The sequence below is a fragment of the Coregonus lavaretus genome, assembly GCF_964263955.1.
Source record: "Coregonus lavaretus genome assembly, chromosome: 4".
NCBI lineage: Eukaryota > Metazoa > Chordata > Actinopteri > Salmoniformes > Salmonidae > Coregonus > Coregonus lavaretus.
The window spans coordinates 60161482-60180363 of NC_139991.1; the positions used below are offsets into that span (position 1 = coordinate 60161482).

The 18882-nt window shown below is 46.4% G+C and overlaps 1 protein-coding gene across 1 annotated transcript; it reads left to right on the forward strand.

Moving 5' to 3' along the window:
* Window positions 1-12814: 12814 nt before the first annotated feature.
* Window positions 12815-16354, forward strand: LOC311127790 (caspase-7-like). Its single transcript, XM_084159671.1, has 3 exons — window positions 12815-13580; window positions 14860-15023; window positions 15151-16354. Exons 1-3 carry the CDS (start codon window positions 13364-13366, stop codon window positions 15598-15600), a joined length of 831 nt encoding a protein of 276 aa, XP_084015797.1. The 5' UTR covers window positions 12815-13363; the 3' UTR covers window positions 15601-16354.
* Window positions 16355-18882: the final 2528 nt, after the last annotated feature.

Consider the following 18882-nt stretch of genomic DNA (forward strand, 5'->3'; position numbering starts at 1 on the left):
TCTGTAGGCGGGCTGTAGTTTTCCACTTTAAAATTGCTCTACTGACCATCAGTACACACACACACACACACACACACACACACACACACACACACACACACACACGCACTCTTCCAAGCCTAACAGTTTCTCTCCTCCCTAAATGCCTCAGTTATCTTGTTTTCTCAGTTGCCTACAGACAGTTCTCCTTGTCCTTTGTTGTCTGGTCTAACTCTTACTCACATTGCTAAATAGTAGCTCAATGTCATAGTCTTTACTGGTCCTACACTCACACATTACCAGGTAGTAGATTCTAACACATCTCACACAGTTTCGGAGTATAATAATTAGTCCCTACTAAGAAAGTACTAATCATACTTAAAACAAGAACATTTCACAACTATATTTAAGGGTGGAACATTTAGTCATTATTTTTTAACCTGTATATATTTTAATTTCTATATCAGCCTACTAGTCATTCAGCTACCTAAGAATAGTAAAGCCCCCTTTACAGGCTCAAATAGCCGACCAATCAGCCTGTTACCAACCCTTAATAAAGTTTTGGAAAAAATTGTGTTTGACCAGATACAATGCTATTTTACAGTAGAAAAATTTGACAACAGACTTTCAGCACACTAATAGGGAAGGACATTCAACAAGCACAGCACTTACACAAAATATTGTGGGGGCTGTTTTGTTAGACTTATGTGTGGCTTTTGACATTATCGATCATAGTCTGCTGCTGGAAACGTGTATGTGTTATGGCTTTACACCCCCTGCTATATTGTGGATAAAGAGTTACCTGTCTAACAGAACACAGAGGGTGTTCTTTAATGGAAGCCTCTCCAACATAATCAAGGTAGATTCAGGAATTCCCCAAGGCAGCTGTCTAGGTCCCTTACTTCTTTCAATCTTTACTAACGACATGCCACTGGCTTTGAGTAAAGCTAGTGTGTCTATGTATGCAGATGACTCAACACTATACACGTCAGCTACTACAGTGACTGAAATGACACTTAACAAAGAGGTGCAGTTAGTTTCAAAATGGGTGGCAAGGAATAAGTTGGTCCTAAAAATTTCAAAAACTAAAAGCATTGTATTTGGGATAAATACTTCACTAAACCCTAAACCTCAACTAAATATTGTAATAAATGATGTGGAAATTGAGCAAGTTGAGGTGACTAAACTTCTTGGAGTAACCCTGGATTGTAAACTGTCATGGTCAAAACATATTGATACAACAGTAGCTAAGATGGGGAGAAGTCTGTCCATAATAAAGCGCTGCTCTACCTTCTTAACAGCACTATCAACAAGGCAGGTCCTACAGGCTCTAGTTTTGTCGCACCTGGACTACTGTTCAGTCGTGTGGTCAGGTGCCACAAAGAGGGACTTAGGAAAATTGCAATTGGCTAAGAACAGGGCAGCACGACTGGCTCTTGGATGTACACAGAGAGCAAACATGAATAATATGCATGTCAATCTCTCCTGGCTCAAAGTGGAGGAGAGATTGACTTAATCACTACTCGTATTTGTGAGAGGTATTGACATGTTGAAAGCACCACGCTGTCTGTTTAAACGACTAGCACACAGCTCAGACACCCATGCATACCCCACAAGACATCCCACCAGAGGTCTCTTCACAGTCCCCAAGTCCAGAACAGACTATGGGAGGCGCACAGTATTACATAGAGCCATGACTACATGAAACTCTATTCCACATCAGGTAACTGATGCAAGCAGTAGAATCAGATTTAAAAACCAGATAAAAATACACCTTATGGAACAGCGGGGACTGTGAAGCAACACAAACATAGGCACAGACACATGTATACACACACACGATAACATACGCACTATAAACACACGTACACATGGATTTTGTGTTGTAGATATGTGGTAGTGGAGTAGGGGCCTGAGGGCACACACTTAGTGTGTTGTGAAATCTGTTATGAATGTATTGTAATGTTTTTTAAATTGTATAACTGCCTTAATTTTGCCAGACCCCAGGAAGAGTAACTGCTGCCTTGGCATCAGCTAATGGGGATCCAAAATAAATACAAATACAAATACCACAATCTCTATTTTCGGTAACTTCCGATCCATTTCTGCAGTACAATTGACAACCATGGCTATGAATTCTAAAACGTCCACCTTACTGAAGCACATATTCTTCCCATCACTCTCTCTTGGTCTCTGCCTTTCCACAGGAATCCTCTCAGTATCCCTCACCTAGTACCTACAGTGGGGAGAACAAGTATTTGATACACTGCCGATTTTGCAGGTTTTCCTACTTACAAAGCATGTAGAGGTCTGTCATTTTTATCATATGTACACTTCAACTGTGAGAGACGGAATCTGAAACAAAAATCCAGAAAATCACATTGTATGATTTTTAAGTAATTAATTTGCATTTTATTGCATGACATAAGTATTTGATACATCAGAAAAGCAGAACTTAATATTTGGTACCGAAACCTTTGTTTGCAATTACAGAGATCATACGTTTCCTGTAGATCTTGACCAGGTTTGCACACACTGTAGCAGGGATTTTGGCCCACTCCTCCATACAGACCTTCTCCAGATCCTTCAGGTTTCAGGGCTGTCACTGGGCAATACGGACTTTCAGCTCCCTCCAAAGATTTTCTATTGGGTTCAGGTCTGGAGACTGGCTAGGCCACTCCAGGACCTTGAGATGCTTCTTACGGAGCCACTCCTTAGTTGCCCTGGCTGTGTGTTTTGGGTCGTTGTCATGCTGGAAGACCCAGCCACGACCCATCTTCAATGCTCTTACTGAGGGAAGGAGGTTGTTGGCCAAGATCTCACGATACATGGCCCCATCCATCCTCCCCTCAATACGGTGTCCCCTTTGCAGAAAAGCATCCCCAAAGAATGTTGTTTCCACCTCCATGCTTCACGATTGGGATGGTGTTCTTGGGGTTGTACTCATCCTTCTTCTTCCTCCAAACACGGCGAGTGGAGTTTAGACCAAAAAGCTCTATTTTTGTCTCATCAGACCACATGACCTTCTCCCATACCTCCTCTGGATCATCCAGATGGTCATTGGCAAACTTCAGACGGGCCTGGACATGCGCTGGCTTGAACAGGGTGACCTTGCGTGCGCTGCAGGATTTTAATCCATGACAGCGTAGTGTGTTACTAATGATTTTCTTTGAGACTGTGGTCCCAGCTCTCTTCAGGTCATTGACCAGGTCCTGCCATGTAGTTCTGGGCTGATCCCTCACCTTCCTCATGATCATTGATGCCCCACGAGGTGAGATCTTGCATGGAGCCCCAGACCGAGGGTGATTGACCGTCATCTTGAACTTCTTCCATTTTCTAATAATTGCGCCAACAGTTGTTGCCTTCTCACCAAGCTGCTTGCCTATTGTCCTGTAGCCCATCCCAGCCTTGTGCAGGTCTACAATTTTATCCCTGATGTCCTTACACAGCTCTCTGATCTTGGCCATTGTGGAGAGGTTGGAGTCTGTTTGATTGAGTGTGTGGACAGGTGTCTTTTATACAGGTAACGAGTTCAAACAGGTGCAGTTAATATAGGTAATGAGTGGAGAACAGGAGGGCTTCTTAAAGAAAAACTAACAGGTCTGTGAGAGCCGGAATTCTTACTGGTTGGTAGGTGATCAAATACTTATGTCATGCAATAAAAAGCAAATTAATTACTTAAAAATCATACAATGTGATTTTCTGGATTTATGTTTTAGATTCCGTCTCTCACAGTTGAAGTGTACCTATGATAAAAATTACAGACCTCTACATGCTTTGTAAGTAGGAAAACCTGCAAAATCGGCAGTGTATCAAATACTTGTTCTCCCCACTGTATCTTCCTCTACCACTCTCTTCACTGCTTCAGCACACAACACTTTCTGTTCTACTTTAACCCTGGCAACCTCAACCTGCCTTTCTCTCACCAGACACTTCCGATCTCCAACCCCATGGGCACACCCACAGCTAACACACAATTTTCTCCACCGATACTAGACATTCCTTCGTCTCATGCCCTCATGCTGTCACGGTTTCGGCCGAGGCTGCTCCTTCTCCCTGTTCGGGCAGGCTTCGGCGGTCGTCGTCCCCGGAGTACTAGCTGCCACCGTTCGTTGTGTCTGTGTGTGTTTGGTTTGGTCTGATTTGTTACACCTGTTGCTCATTTCGTCTTGATTATGTGTCCTTTAAGTTCTCGTTGTTTCTGTCTTGTGGTTGTGTGTAGTTGTTCTATGTCAGCAGGTGTTGCCAGTCAGTTTGTGCTCTATGTTTAGAGAGTCCGCACGTTGTGCGTTTGTTTGTACCTTTACGCTGAGTGCGTTTATTTTTTCCTTGTTCAACCGGCTCTGTTTATAGCCGTTGTTTCTGTGGACTTTATTAAAGTGTTTTTGGACTTGCATCTGCATCCTGCAATTGATTCCACACCACACCTACGCCCGGCCTTGACAGAACTACACACCATTCATGGAATCAGCAGGAGCAGCAGCAGCGACCGAGTCATGGGAGGAGCGCGTCCGCGGACAGGATGACAGGATAGCCCAGATCACCAACGCATTACAAGGAGTAATGAATACCCTGCATCGCCTGGAGTCCAGTTGGGCACCCACGCCTCCTCCCACAGTACCACCAGCACCGGTCAGTCCCTTAGTCCACGCTCCGGAACCCAGTGGGATTCGGCTCTCGCTCCCGAGGGCGTATGATGGTACCGCTGCCGGGTGTCAAGGTTTCCTCCTACAAGTAGAACTCTACCTCGCCACCGTACACCCGGTGCCCTCGGGACACGAGAGCGTTTCCGCCCTCATCTCCTGTCTCACCAGCAAGGCGTTGGAGTGGGCCAACGCCGAATGGAGGAGAATAGACCCCGCGACGATCACCTATGCGGAGTTCTCCCGTCGCTTCAGGGCTGTATTCGACCATCCACCTGAGGGGAAGGCGGCGGGAGAACGTCTATTCTACCTCCGACAGGGGAAGAGGAGCGCACAGGATTTTGCACTGGAGTTCCGGACTCTAGCGGCAGACGCAGGGTGGAATGAGCGGGCCCTCATAGACCACTTCCGCTGCAGCCTACGGGAGGACGTCCGTCGTGAGTTGGCCTGCAGGGACACCACCCTCACGTTTGACCAGTTAGTTGACATGGCCATTCGCCTCGACACCCTGTTGGCCACCCGCGGACGTCCTGAGTGGGGGTCGTCCATTCCACCCTCCAGCACCTCAGAGCCTAGTCCTATGGAGCTCGGGGGTGCTGGCGCTAGAGAGGAGAGGAGAAGGAGCCCCAGGGGAACCAACCCCTGTACCTACTGTGGCCGTGGAGGACACACTGCGGCCAGGTGCTGGGGGGGGTCTCCTAGGGGGAGAGACGGCAGGCCACGCTCTGGGGAGTCCCTCCAGGTGAGTAGGCGTCCCACTTACCCAGAGCTCTCTGTTGATCACCTAACCATACCTGTTTGCTTCCCACAGGTTGCACCTCATTCCCAGCATAAGGCGCTAGTAGATTCAGGCGCAGCTGGGAATTTTATAGATCGGCGATTTTGTGCTGAGTTAGGGATTCCCCTCCTTCCAGTCAGTAGTCCCTTCCCTGTACATGCTTTAGATAGCCGTCCGTTGGGATCGGGGTTGATTAGGGAGGTCACAGCTCCACTTAGGATGGGGACGCAGGAGGGTCATGAGGAGACTATTCAGCTATATCTTATAGACTCTCCTGCGTATCCGGTGGAGCTGGGGCTTCCCTGGTTGATTACTCATAATCCCTCTATTTCGTGGCAACAGAGGGCTCTCAAGGAGTGGTCTGTCCAGTGTGTAGGGCGATGTCTGGGCGTTTCCGTAGGGGCGACCTCGGTGGAAAGTCCAAACCAACTGCCGGCATTGCACATTCCCCCCGAGTAGGATGATTTAGCAATTGTGTTTAGTAAAGCGAAGGCGACGCAATTGCCACCACATAGACAGGGGGATTGTGCGATAGACCTCCAGGTAGGAGCTGCGCTTCCGCGGAGCCATGTGTATCCTCTGTCTCAAGAGGAGAAGAGAGCTATGGAGACTTACATAGCCGAGTCTCTGAGACAGGGATACATACGGCCCTCCACTTCCCCGGCGTCCTCAAGTTTCTTTTTTGTGAAGAAAAAGGATGGAGGTTTCCGCCCGTGTATTGATTACCGCAGTCTCAATCAGATTACTGTGAAATACAGTTATCCACTCCCTCTGATTGCGACTATGACGGAGTCTTTACACGGGGCGCGTTTCTTCACAAAATTGGATCTCAGGAGCGCATACAACTTGGTGCGTATTAGGGAGGGAGACGAATGGAAGACAGCATTTAGTACCACCTCGGGTCATTACGAGTATCTCGTCATGCCATACGGGTTAATGAATGCTCCTTCAGTCTTCCAATCCTTCGTTGATGAGATCTTCCGGGATATGCAGGGGCAGGGAGTGGTCGTGTACATTGACGACATTCTAGTGTATTCTTCTACCCGAGCCGAGCATGTAGCCCTGGTGCGCCGAGTATTGAGGAGATTGTTGGAGCATGATCTGTATGTCAAGGCAGAGAAATGTCTGTTTTTCCAGGAGTCTGTCTCCTTTTTGGGTTATCAGTTGTCTGCGTCAGGGGTTAAGATGGAGGTTGACCGTGTGTCGGCCGTGCGTAATTGGCAAACTCCAACTACTGTTAAAGAGGTGCAGCGGTTCTTGGGTTTTGCGAATTACTACAGGAGGTTTATCCGGGGTTTTGGACAGGTGGCAGCTCCCATAACGTCTCTACTAAAGGGAGGTCCGGTGCGCTTGCAGTGGTCTGCTGAGGCGGATAGGGCTTTTGGGAGACTGAAGGACCTGTTTACCTCGGCGCCGGTGTTGGCGCATCCGGATCCCGCACTCCCATTCCAGGTCGAGGTAGACGCGTCTGAAGCCGGTATAGGGGCCGTGCTCTCGCAACGATCTGGCACGCCCCTGAAACTCCGCCCCTGTGCTTTTTACTCTAAAAAGCTCAGTCCGGCGGAGCGAAATTATGACGTGGGGGACAGGGAGCTGCTAGCCGTGGTTCAGGCCCTAAAGGTGTGGAGGCATTGGCTAGAGGGGGCTCAACACCCTTTCCTCATTTTCACAGATCACCGAAACCTGGAGTACATCCGGGCAGCTAGGAGACTGAACCCTCGCCAGGCTAGGTGGAATATGTTTCTGGCCCGGTTCGTTTTTAAGATCACGTACATCCCTGGGTCCCAGAATGGTAAGGCAGATGCTCTGTACCGGCGGTATGACACGGAGGAGAGGTCCGTTGAGCCCACGCCCATACTCCCGCCGTCTTGCCTGGTGGCACCGGTGGTGTGGGAGTTCGATTCCGAAATCGAGCGGGCGTTGCGTACCGATCCTAGCCCTCCACAGTGTCCTGTGGGTCGGACGTACGTGCCGTTCGAGGTTCGGGATCGACTTATATATTGGGCTCACACGTCACCCTCCTCTGGACATCCAGGGATTGGCCGGACGGTGCACTGCCTTAGCACTAAGTACTGGTGGCCAACGTTAGCCAGGCATGTGAGGGTTTATGTTTCCTCCTGTTCGGTATGTGCCCAGTGTAAGGCACCCAGACATTTGCCCAGGGGTAAGTTACAACCCCTGCCCGTTCCACAACGACCCTGGTCTCACCTCTCGGTGGATTTCGTTACTGATCTTCCCCTCTCCCAGGGAAATACCACCATCCTGGTCGTTGTGGATCGGTTCTCGAAGGCCTGTCGTCTCCTTCCCATGCCGGGTCTTCCCACTGCCCTACAGACCGCTGAGGCACTATTCACTCACGTCTTCCGGCATTACGGGGTACCCGAGGATATAGTGTCTGATCGAGGCCCCCAGTTTACCTCTCGAGTCTGGAGAGCGTTCATGGAGCGCTTGGGGGTCTCGGTGAGCCTTACCTCGGGGTACCACCCGGAGAGCAATGGGCAGGTTGAACGAGTAAACCAGGATGTGGGTAGGTTTCTGAGGTCGTATTGCCAGGGCCGGCCGGAGGAGTGGGCGAGATATGTTCCCTGGGCCAAGATGGCACAGAACTCTCTCCGCCACTCCTCCACTAAACTAACCCCTTTCCAGTGTGTGTTAGGGTACCAGCCGGTTCTGGCACCTTGGCATGAGAGCCAGATCGAGGCCCCTGCGGTGGATGAGTGGGTGCGGCGCTCGGAGGAGACGTGGAACGCTGCTCACGTACATCTGCAGCGGGCCATCCGTCGACACAAGGCGAGCGCCGATCTCCACCGCAGTGAGGGACCGGTGTACGCACCGGGAGATCGAGTCTGGCTCTCGACCAGAAACCTGCCCCTCCGCCTGCCCTGCCGGAAGCTGGGTCGGCGGTTTGTGGGGCCTTTTAAAGTCCTGAGGAGGTTGAACGAGGTGTGTTACAGATTACAACTTCCTATTGAGTATAAGAATATTAACCCCTCGTTCCATGTGTCTCTCCTCAGGCCGGTGGTAGCTGGTCCACTCCAGGAGTGTGAGATAGCAGAGACTCCTCCGCCCCCGCTGGACATCGAGGGGGCTCCGGCGTACACAGTTCGGTCCATCCTGGATTCGAGACGCCGGATGGGGGGTCTCCAATATCTCGTGGAGTGGGAGGGGTACGGTCCGGAGGAGCGGTGCTGGGTGCCGAGGAGAGATATCTTAGACCCGTCTCTTCTGACTGAGTTCCATCGTGGTCATCCCACGCGCCCTGCTCCGCGTCCTCCTGGTCGTCCCCGAGGCCGGGGTCGGCGCACGGCTGGAGCCGCGCGTCAAGGGGGGGGGTACTGTCACGGTTTCGGCCGAGGCTGCTCCTTCTCCCTGTTCGGGCAGGCTTCGGCGGTCGTCGTCCCCGGAGTACTAGCTGCCACCGTTCGTTGTGTCTGTGTGTGTTTGGTTTGGTCTGATTTGTTACACCTGTTGCTCATTTCGTCTTGATTATGTGTCCTTTAAGTTCTCGTTGTTTCTGTCTTGTGGTTGTGTGTAGTTGTTCTATGTCAGCAGGTGTTGCCAGTCAGTTTGTGCTCTATGTTTAGAGAGTCCGCACGTTGTGCGTTTGTTTGTACCTTTACGCTGAGTGCGTTTATTTTTCCCTTGTTCAACCGGCTCTGTTTATAGCCGTTGTTTCTGTGGACTTTATTAAAGTGTTTTTGGACTTGCATCTGCATCCTGCAATTGATTCCACACCACACCTACGCCCGGCCTTGACACCTGCACACTTCTCACATCTAGGAATCTCCCTTCTACACACTGCTGCAACATGCCCATAAACTTGACACCTAAAACACTGTAGTATTTCCAGAACAAAAGCTTACACTTCCTAACTTGACCTTGTCAGGCAAAGACTCTACATCAAAACTTAACAGGACAGACTATGTCTTCTCCTTGTGAATCTTCAATTTCAACTGATCCTCTTCAACACTTAATACCACCCCGTTATCACCCCTTTCAACAGAGCGCCGGACAGCAAAGCAAGTCCCATTTCTTGTCCCTAATCGCGTGATCCGGAGCACCGGCTCCCTCTGGACTGAAGAAACCCAATAAATCATCACTAATCTACTCCGAGTTACTCTCACCAACTCAACAGTCCCCAACCTCTTCTCCACCCAAACTGACACCACATATGGATCAGCCAAAATACAAGGATCCATTCTCTCCTCAAACCTCACTCCCTCTGGACCAGAAACATCCTTTTCATCCTCGGGACGAGGCTCGAACTCGGCGGTCCTCACCGCAGGTACTACATCCATACTCTCGTCATGTTCCATCTCTGAGCTACTAGAGCAAGTATCCCTCTTTTTGCACTTGACGCCAACCCTCCTCACCACATCGCTTCCATCAAAACTCCTTATCGGCGGTCATCACTGCACCTGCCACCACAACTACTTCACCCTCACTCTCATCACATTCCCTTTCCTCTACCTCTTCCAAAAGTTCTGTGCGATCCTCCATTCCACGTTCCATCAAAACATATTCCACTTTTCTCCTTATTTCCTTATCCGCCATCTTCTCCTTCACCAGATCTTTCCAGAAGGCTGTTACAATCCCTCACTCCATATATATATACATAATATGTTCTACTTTCTTCCTTTTTTCCTTGTCCACCATCTTAACGCCTTCCTTCAACCCTCATTCCTCAAAATAACGTCGCTAGGGTTCAATTCAGGACCCTCGAAAAAAAAAACACAAACTCTTCTCAACAGCTCTTAACATAAATCATGTTTTATTCTAACTGACTCCCTTGCACTGGCTTTATGCACACTCACTAGACTCTACCCACACACTCACACATACTACACTGACACTCCAACACACATATACACACACACACACACTACATATGCTCTCACACACAAAACACACACGCATATTGACACCACACACACACACACACACACTCACACATAGACAAACTTTCACACTCTTCAAATACGCTGCCGCTACCCTCTTTATTATACAACCTGATTGCCTAGTCACTTTTAACCCTACCTACATGTACATATTGTATTACCTCAACTACCTCAACTAACTCGTACCCCTCCACATTGACTCGATACTGGAACTCCTTGTACAGTGCATTCGGAAAGTATTCAGACCCCTTGACTTTTTCCACATTTTGTGATGTTACAGCCTTATTCTAACATGGATTAAATTGTTTTCTTCCCTCATCAATCTACACACAATACCCCATAATGACAAAGCAAAAACAGGTTTGTTTACATAAGTATTCAGACTCTTTATTCAGTACTTTGGCAGCGATTACAGCCTCGAGTCATTACAGCCTCGAGTCATCTTGGGTATGACGCTACAAGCTTGGCACACCTGTATTTGGGGAGTTTCTCCCATTCTTCTCTGAAGATCCTCTCAAGCTCTGTCAGGTTGGATGGGGAGCGTCGCTGCACAGCTATTTTCAGGTCTCTCCAGAGATGTTAGATCTGGTTCAAGTCCGGGCACTGGCTGGGCCACTTAAGGACATTCAGAGATTTGTCCCGAATCCACTCCTGCGTTGTCTTGGCTGTGTGCAAGGATCGTTGTCCTGTTGGAAGGTGAACCTTCGCCCCAGTCTGAGGTCCTGAGCGCTCTGGAGCAGGTTTTCATCAAGGATCTCTCTGTACTTTGCTCCGTTCATCTTTCCCTCGATCCTTACTAGTCTCCTAGTCCCTGCCGCTGAAAAACATCCCCACAGCATGATGCGGCCACCACCATGAATCACCGTAGGGATGGTGCCAGGTTTCCTCCAGACGTGACGCTTGGCATTCAAGCCAAAGAGTTCAATCTTGGTTTAATCAGACCAGAGAATCTTGTTTCACATGGTCTGAGAGTCCTTTAGGTGCCTTTTGGCAAACTCCAAGCTCTATCTATTGTTCCAATTACTGGTTGTAATTACTGGTTGTTCTGATATACAACTGCACTTGACACATTCCACAAATGATAAACACATTTTAGAGTTCTTATAAATGTAACCTGCTAAATAGTTGCATTTGTACACTGAACAAAAATATTAACGCAACATGCAACAATTTCAAAGATTTTACTAAGTTACAGTTCATATAAGGAAATCAGTCAATTGAAATAAATTAATTAGGCCCTAATCTATGGATTTCACATGACTGAGAATACAGATATGCATCAGTTGGTCACAGATACCTTTTTTTTTTTTAAGTAGGGGCGTGAATCAGAAAGCAGTCAGTATCTGGTGTGACCACCATTTGCCACATGCAGCACATTTTACATTTACATTTTCGTCATTTAGCAGACGCTCTTATACAGAGCGACTTACAAATTGGTGCATTCACTTTATGATAGCCAGTGGGACAACCACTTTACCATAGTATTTTTTTTTTCTTTTTTTGGGGGGGTGGGGTAAGGGGGGATAGAAGGATTACTTTATCCTATCCCAGGTATTCTCTAAAACTATGTTGGATGCATCTTATTTTAGAGAAATTAAGCTCTGGTGGACATGCCTGCAGTCAGCATGCCAATTACACGCTCCCTCAAAACTTGGGACATCTGTGGCATTGTGTTGTGTGACAAGACTGCACATTTTAGAGTGGCCTTTTATTGTCCCCAGCATAAGGTGCACCTGTGTAATGATCATGCTGTTTAATCAGCTTCTTGATATGCCACACCTGTCAGGTGGATGGATTATCTTGGCAAAGGAGAAATGCTCACTAACAGGGATGTAAAAAAAATATGTGCACAAAATTTGAGATAAATAAGCTTTTTGTGCATATGGAACATTTCTGGGATATTTCATTTCAGCTCATGAAACATGGGACCAACACTTTACATGTTGCGTTTATGTTTTTGTTCAGTGAACATTTCAAGTGCTTGAATTTGATTATTAGTAATCAAATACAAACCTTGAATTGATTACTCGAGTACTCATGACCATCCCTAACCACAAATAAAAAGCAAAACATTCCAGTAGTCTGTTCTTTCTGGTTCAACCCCTGTGTGTATGTGAAAATAGCTGGTTAAAATCTCAGAAATTGGCAATCCCTGAGTGATGTGATTACTCAGAACCACTTACTCCTATTTATACAATGTGACTTTTGAGTCTAGGTCTTTGTGAAAGTGAAGCTATTGATGACGGTCTGCCCAGCAAGCCCTTTAAAAATGTGATGAGCTGGTTATCCATTGCTATAGTATAGGCTGTAAAATATGGGGAAGTCCAGAGGTGAACTACACGGGTTTCACTGAAATGGCTTTATCAGCAGACAGGAAAGACCATAGCAGAGGAATGAAGGAGGAAATGAGGGAAGGACAGAGAAAGACCAGAGTTAGGTAATACTGTGATGCAACAGCATGTGATCCTGACGTTCCGCCTTCCAGGTGTGTTAGTGTCAAGGGCGAGGCTGTTGGCGGTAACCCATCTGTCTGCCAGTTGGAACAGTGCTCAGCTGCAGTATAAATACATACACACCTGAACCTGACTCATAAACACACAGACTTTAAACTGATATTCTAAAGAAGCTGAGACACAGCTCAGGTGGATATTTACCTCTTAGTGGTGTATTCAGGTGGCTTTTACCTGCTGGTGGTGTATTCAGGTGGATATTTACCTGCTGGTGGTGTATTCAGTTGGATGTTTACCTGCTGGTGGTGTATTCAGGTGGGTTTTACCTGCTGGTGGTGTATTCAGGTGGCTTTACCTGTTGGACTTTACCCCAAGAGAGAAGAAATGTCACTCCATTCGGCACTCTGATCTACACTCTTTCTATCACATTGGACTTTGTGCACAATATACTAGTACATTTGTCACAGACAAAGTGAATCCGACCTAAACCCCCAGAGAGCAAGCAGAGACGACAGAAGCAAGGGATAGGTAGATACTCCAAAGGGATTGGTAGAAACCTTGAGAGGAACCCAACTGCAGCGACCAACTGTGTCAATAGTCTCTATATATTTGGAAATGCCACTGTGGAGACGGACAAAGGCTGGCGATGAGGAGTGTAACCGTGCTGTCCTGGTCTCAGTGTCGAACTTTGACCACGGTGTACCACTGGGCAGGAGGCCAGGGGCAGAGAAAGACAGCAAAAGACTCCACCGTACCCTGACCAGACTGGGATACAGAGTGGACATACACACTGACCTCACCTCTCAGGAGATGTACACACTCTTCAGGACAGGTAACACACACACCCTATGCACACACACCCCTGCTCTACATCAGCTCTAAAACAAGAATACATATTTTATATCCTGGTTTTAACCATGTCACCAAACTTATCAAAGTTCTTACATAATGTTAGCAATTAGGGGACAGTCACGGAGTCCACTGCAGCCCAGAATACAAAACAATTGAAAACCTACACTGAGTGTACAAAACATTATGAACACCTGCTCTTTCCATGACATAGACTGACCAGGTGAATCCAGGTGAAAGCTATGATCCCTTATTGATGTCACTTGTTAAATCAACTTCAAGCCTTGAGACATGGATTGTACATATGTACCATTCAGGGGGTGAATGGGCAAGACAAAATATTTATGTGCCTTTGAACAGGGTATGGTAGTAGATGGATGGTTCTGGTAGGTCAAAGAACTGCAAAGCTGCTGGGTATTTCACGCTCAACAGTTTCCCATGTGTATCAAGAATGGTCCACCACCGAAAGGACATCCTTCCCACAACTGTGGGAAGAATTGGAGTCTCCATGGGCCAGCATTCCTCTGGAACTGTTGAGCGTGAAAAATGCAGCAGCGTTGCAGTTACGATCATACCCCGTTCTAAGACACTTAAATATTTTGTCTTGCCCATTCACCCTCTGAATGGCACACACACAATCCAAGTCTCAATTGTCTCAAGGCTTAAAAATCCTTCTTTGACCTGTCTCGTCCCCTTCAGGGGGGAGGCAGAGGAAAGATACTGTGTCATTCATTTTTATTTACAGTAATAATCATTGGATATTTGAAATACTGTATATATGGCGTGCAGACAGAATGAAAGTATGACACACACAAACACACATACACACGAGACAGAATGTCCTAGAGATAAAGGATGACACACACAGTCCTATACACACCTGTTTAATAACTACTGTGCAAATACCTGCAGACATATGCACACACCATGCCATGCCCTGCAGACAGGATGACAGATGGATAAGCTAATCTTCCATTAAAGGAAACTGTTTTGAGGAATCACATGCCACCATCATGACATGCCACAGCAGGGGAGAGAATCTTCTAGTAGTGTTTCTTCTTCTAACCGGTACAGCCAGAGAGGGATGGGCCCATCCATAGTCTGGTTCCTCTAAAGGTTTCTTCCTTTTAGGCAGTTTTTCCTTGCCACTGTGCTGCTGTTTGCTCTTAGTGGGTCTAGGCCGGTAAAACACTTTCTGACAAAACATTTATAAATGAATACAATTTGATTAATTGATTGATTGATGTATTGATTGATTGCAGAGAGTGAGCGGCCGGTGAAGGAGTGTTTCCTGGCGGTGCTGTCGTCTCACGGAGAGGAGGGCTGTGTATTCGGGACGGACGGAAGGCCGGTTAGACTGTCCCACATATTTTCCTGCTTCAACAACACACACATGGAGGGAAAGACCAAACTGTTCTTTATCCAGGTCAGTACCATCATCATCATCAATCACCACATCCACAACAAAAAATATGTAAATCAGTCAGTGATATGATAATCATCATTAGTAATCATCTCTCTCTCTCTCTCTCTCCCTCTCGCTCTCTCTCTAGGCGTGTCGTGGGGGTGAGCTGGATGATGGGGTGACGGTGGAGACAGATTCAGCAGGAAGTGATGTCACTGAGGACACCCTGTCTCAGTACCTGTCCATCCCCATGGATACAGCGGTGATGTACGCCACCACGCCAGGTTACGGGGCCTTCATGCACCCTCTGGGGGCCGTCTTCCTCCAGACGCTCTGCATCCTATTGGAGGAGGAAGGGGGCGGAGCCCTGGAGCTGACACGCCTCCTGACACGCCTCTCCCACCGCGTAGCCTTCGGCTTCCAGGCCAAAGGCCGTCTGCTGGGGGGGAAAAAGGAAATGCCCTGCTTCGTATCGCGACTGACCAAAGAGGTGTTCCCATTCGCAGAGCCCGGGAAGGAGGGCGGGGCCAATGGGCTTTCTGCAACAACATTGGTCAACCCAGAGCACAACAGACCTCGCAAACCATCTATAAGCTAAACCCAAAGCCTTTGTGAGATCTAAAGACACTTGTCGCTCACAGATTGACAGGCTAGACTTGCTCTGTCAGCTACATTAGTACGGATGACTTTCGATGTGTTGTTAGCCAGATGGTTGTGAGTTTGTGCCAAGGTTGGGACAGAATTTCCACTCTGTTGCCTGTGTGCATATTCATGTGCATAATAGAAACAGAACATTGTGATGATCAGATACGCGGATACAGGAACAGATCTGGAGGTTGATGGTTTCACCACAGAGTAGATGATTATGGCTTCTTTCTTTACAGACAACTGACACGGCTTAAAATATTCTAGATAATGACCAGTATACTATGTTTTTGAGTCTATTTCTTTAATTAATATTCTAGTTAATGAATGGTATACTATGTTATTTGAGTCTATTTCTTTAATTAAAATGGCAACATATGGCTTAGCTTCTGCTTCTATGCTCTTATTTGAAACCATTCAATGTAAGTTGAACACGCATGCTCAATGTTGACTGTGTTAAAAACTACTTATCGTGTGACAATATACACTACCGTTCAAAAGTTTGGGGTCCTTAGAAATGTCCTTGTTTTCCATGAAAACATACATTAGATTAGTTTGAATAGGAAATATAGCAAAATAAATAGGAAATGTTGTCATTGACAAGGTTAGAAATAATGATTTTTAATTGAAATAATAATTGTGTCCTTCAAACTTTGCTTTTGTCAAAGAATCCTCCATTTGCAGCAATTACAGCCTTGCAGACCTTTGGCATTCTAGTTGTCAATTTGTTGAGGTAATCTGAAGAGATTTCACCCCATGCTTCCTGAAGCACCTCCCACAAGTTGGATTGGCTTGATGGGCACTTCTTACGTACCATACGGTCAAGCTGCTCCCACAACAGCTCAATAGGATTGAGATCCGGTGACTGTGCTGGCCACTCCATTATAGACAATATACCAGCAGACTGCTTCTTCCCTAAATAGTTATTGCATAGTTTTGAGCTGTGCTTTGGGTCATTGTCCTGTTGTAGGAGGAAATTGGCTCCAATCAAGCGCCGTCCACAGGGTATGGCATGGCGTTGCAAAATGGAGTGATAGCCTTCCTTCTTCATGATCCCTTTTACCCTGTACAAATCTCCCACTTTACCACCACCAAAGCACCCCCAGACCATCACATTGCCTCCACCATGCATGACAGATGGCATCAAGCACTCCTCCAGCATCTTTTCATTTGGTCTGCGTCTCACAAATGTTATTCTTTGTGATCCGAACACCTCAAACTTCGATTTGTCTGTCCATAACACTTTCTTCCAATCTTCCTCTGTCCAGTGTCTGTGTTCTTTTGCCCATCTTAATCTTTTAATTTAATTGGCCAGTCTGAGATATGGCTTTTTCTTTGCAACTCTGCCTAGAAGGTCAGCAACCCGGAATCGCCTCTTCACTGTTGACGTTGAGACTGGTGTTTTGCGGGTACTATTTAATGAAGCTGCCAGTTGAGGACCTGTGAGGCGTCTGTTTCTCAAACTAGACACTCTAGTTGTATTTGCTCAGTTGTGCACCGGGGCCTCCCACTCCTCTTTCTATTCTGGTTAGAGACAGTTTGCGCTGTTCTGTGAAGGGAGTAGTACACAGCGTTGTACGAGATCTTCAGTTTCTTGGCAATTTCTCGCATGGAATAGCCTTCATTTATCAGAACAAGAATAGATTGATGAGTTTCAGAAGAAAGTTATTTGTTTCTGGCCATTTTGAGCCTGTAATCGAACCCCAATTGCTGATGCTCCAGATACTCAACTAGTCTCAAGAAGGCCAGTTTTATTGCTTCTTTAATATTCACAACAGTTTTCAGCTGTGCTAACATAATTGCAAAAGGGTTTTCTAATGATCAATTAGCCTTTTAAAATGATAAACTTTTTCCTATTTGGTTCTCTATTGCTCAACTATTGCTCCCACAAGCATGGGGGAGTCCATCAGACCAACTCCTTGAATGGCCTACTCCAAGAAGTTTGAACTTGTCATTTGTTTTTGCTGAAAACATTATTTTTTACCCTTAAGTGTGTGTATATTACTGTATACGTGGGATATTGTTTTTCCAACAGGGAAAGTAAAAAAATATCTGGAGTGCATCTTTTCTCTTTGAACCCACATACTGAGCTATGAGAAGGACTATGGGCCTTTCCCCTGACAGACAGACAATACTGGGACAGAAGAACACATAACATGAACACCTGTCACCTGACACACTCTGGTACATAATTACCTACCACAAACAAATGCACTGATAAACCACCTCATAACCACACACACAACACCTGATTACTGATACAAATTTACTTCTCAGCACTTTCACTTTTCCCTCTCAAGACTCATTTACAGTAAGACGGATTCTCTGCTGAGGAACTCGGAGGTCATGACCATTAGCGTTACATGTTTAATCATTAACCTGGGAGTACCTTCAACCAGCAGATAACATTTAGTAGAGCAGACTGTAACCCTGCTCTGGTACAACTGATAGCATACACCTATGCATTTACATTTTAGTCATTTAGCAGACGCTCTTATCCAGAGCAACTTACAGGAGCAATTAGGGTTAAGTGCCGCTGCTCAAGTGCATTTTGACAGATTTTTTAACTAGTCTGGTCTGGGTTTCGAACCAGCGACCTTTCGGTTACTGGCTCTTAACCGCCAGGCTACCTGCTCTGAGTTTACCTAGGGCTGATACAGGGACACAAACACACAAACAAACTCGTCCATGCAGACACACACACACACACACACACGATGGCTGTGTTCCAAATACCCAAATTATGTTCAGCCTTGCTCCGATTGTAAGATGATTACATCAGTGACTGTGCACTTTATTTTAGTAATAAAGGTTAAGTTGAGGAAACTTGTTCTTGAACAGTTCATATCAAAATCAAATCAAATTTGTCACATGTGCCGAATACAACAGGTGTAGACCTTACCATGAAATGCTTACTTACAAGCCCTTAACCAACAATGCAGTTCAAGAAATAGAGTTAAGAAAATATTTACTAAATAAACTAAAGTAAAAAATTAAAATAACCAAAAACAATAAAATAACGATGCTATATACAGGGGGTACCGGTACCGAGTCAATGTGCGGAGGTACAGGTAAGTCGAGGTAATTTGTACGTATGGGTAGGGGTAAAGTGACTATGCATTGATAATAAACAGCGAGTAGAAGCATTGTAAAAACAAAATGTAAATAGTCCGGGTGGCCATTTGATTAATTGTTCAGCAGTCTTATGGCTTGGGGGTAGAAGCTGTTAAGGAGC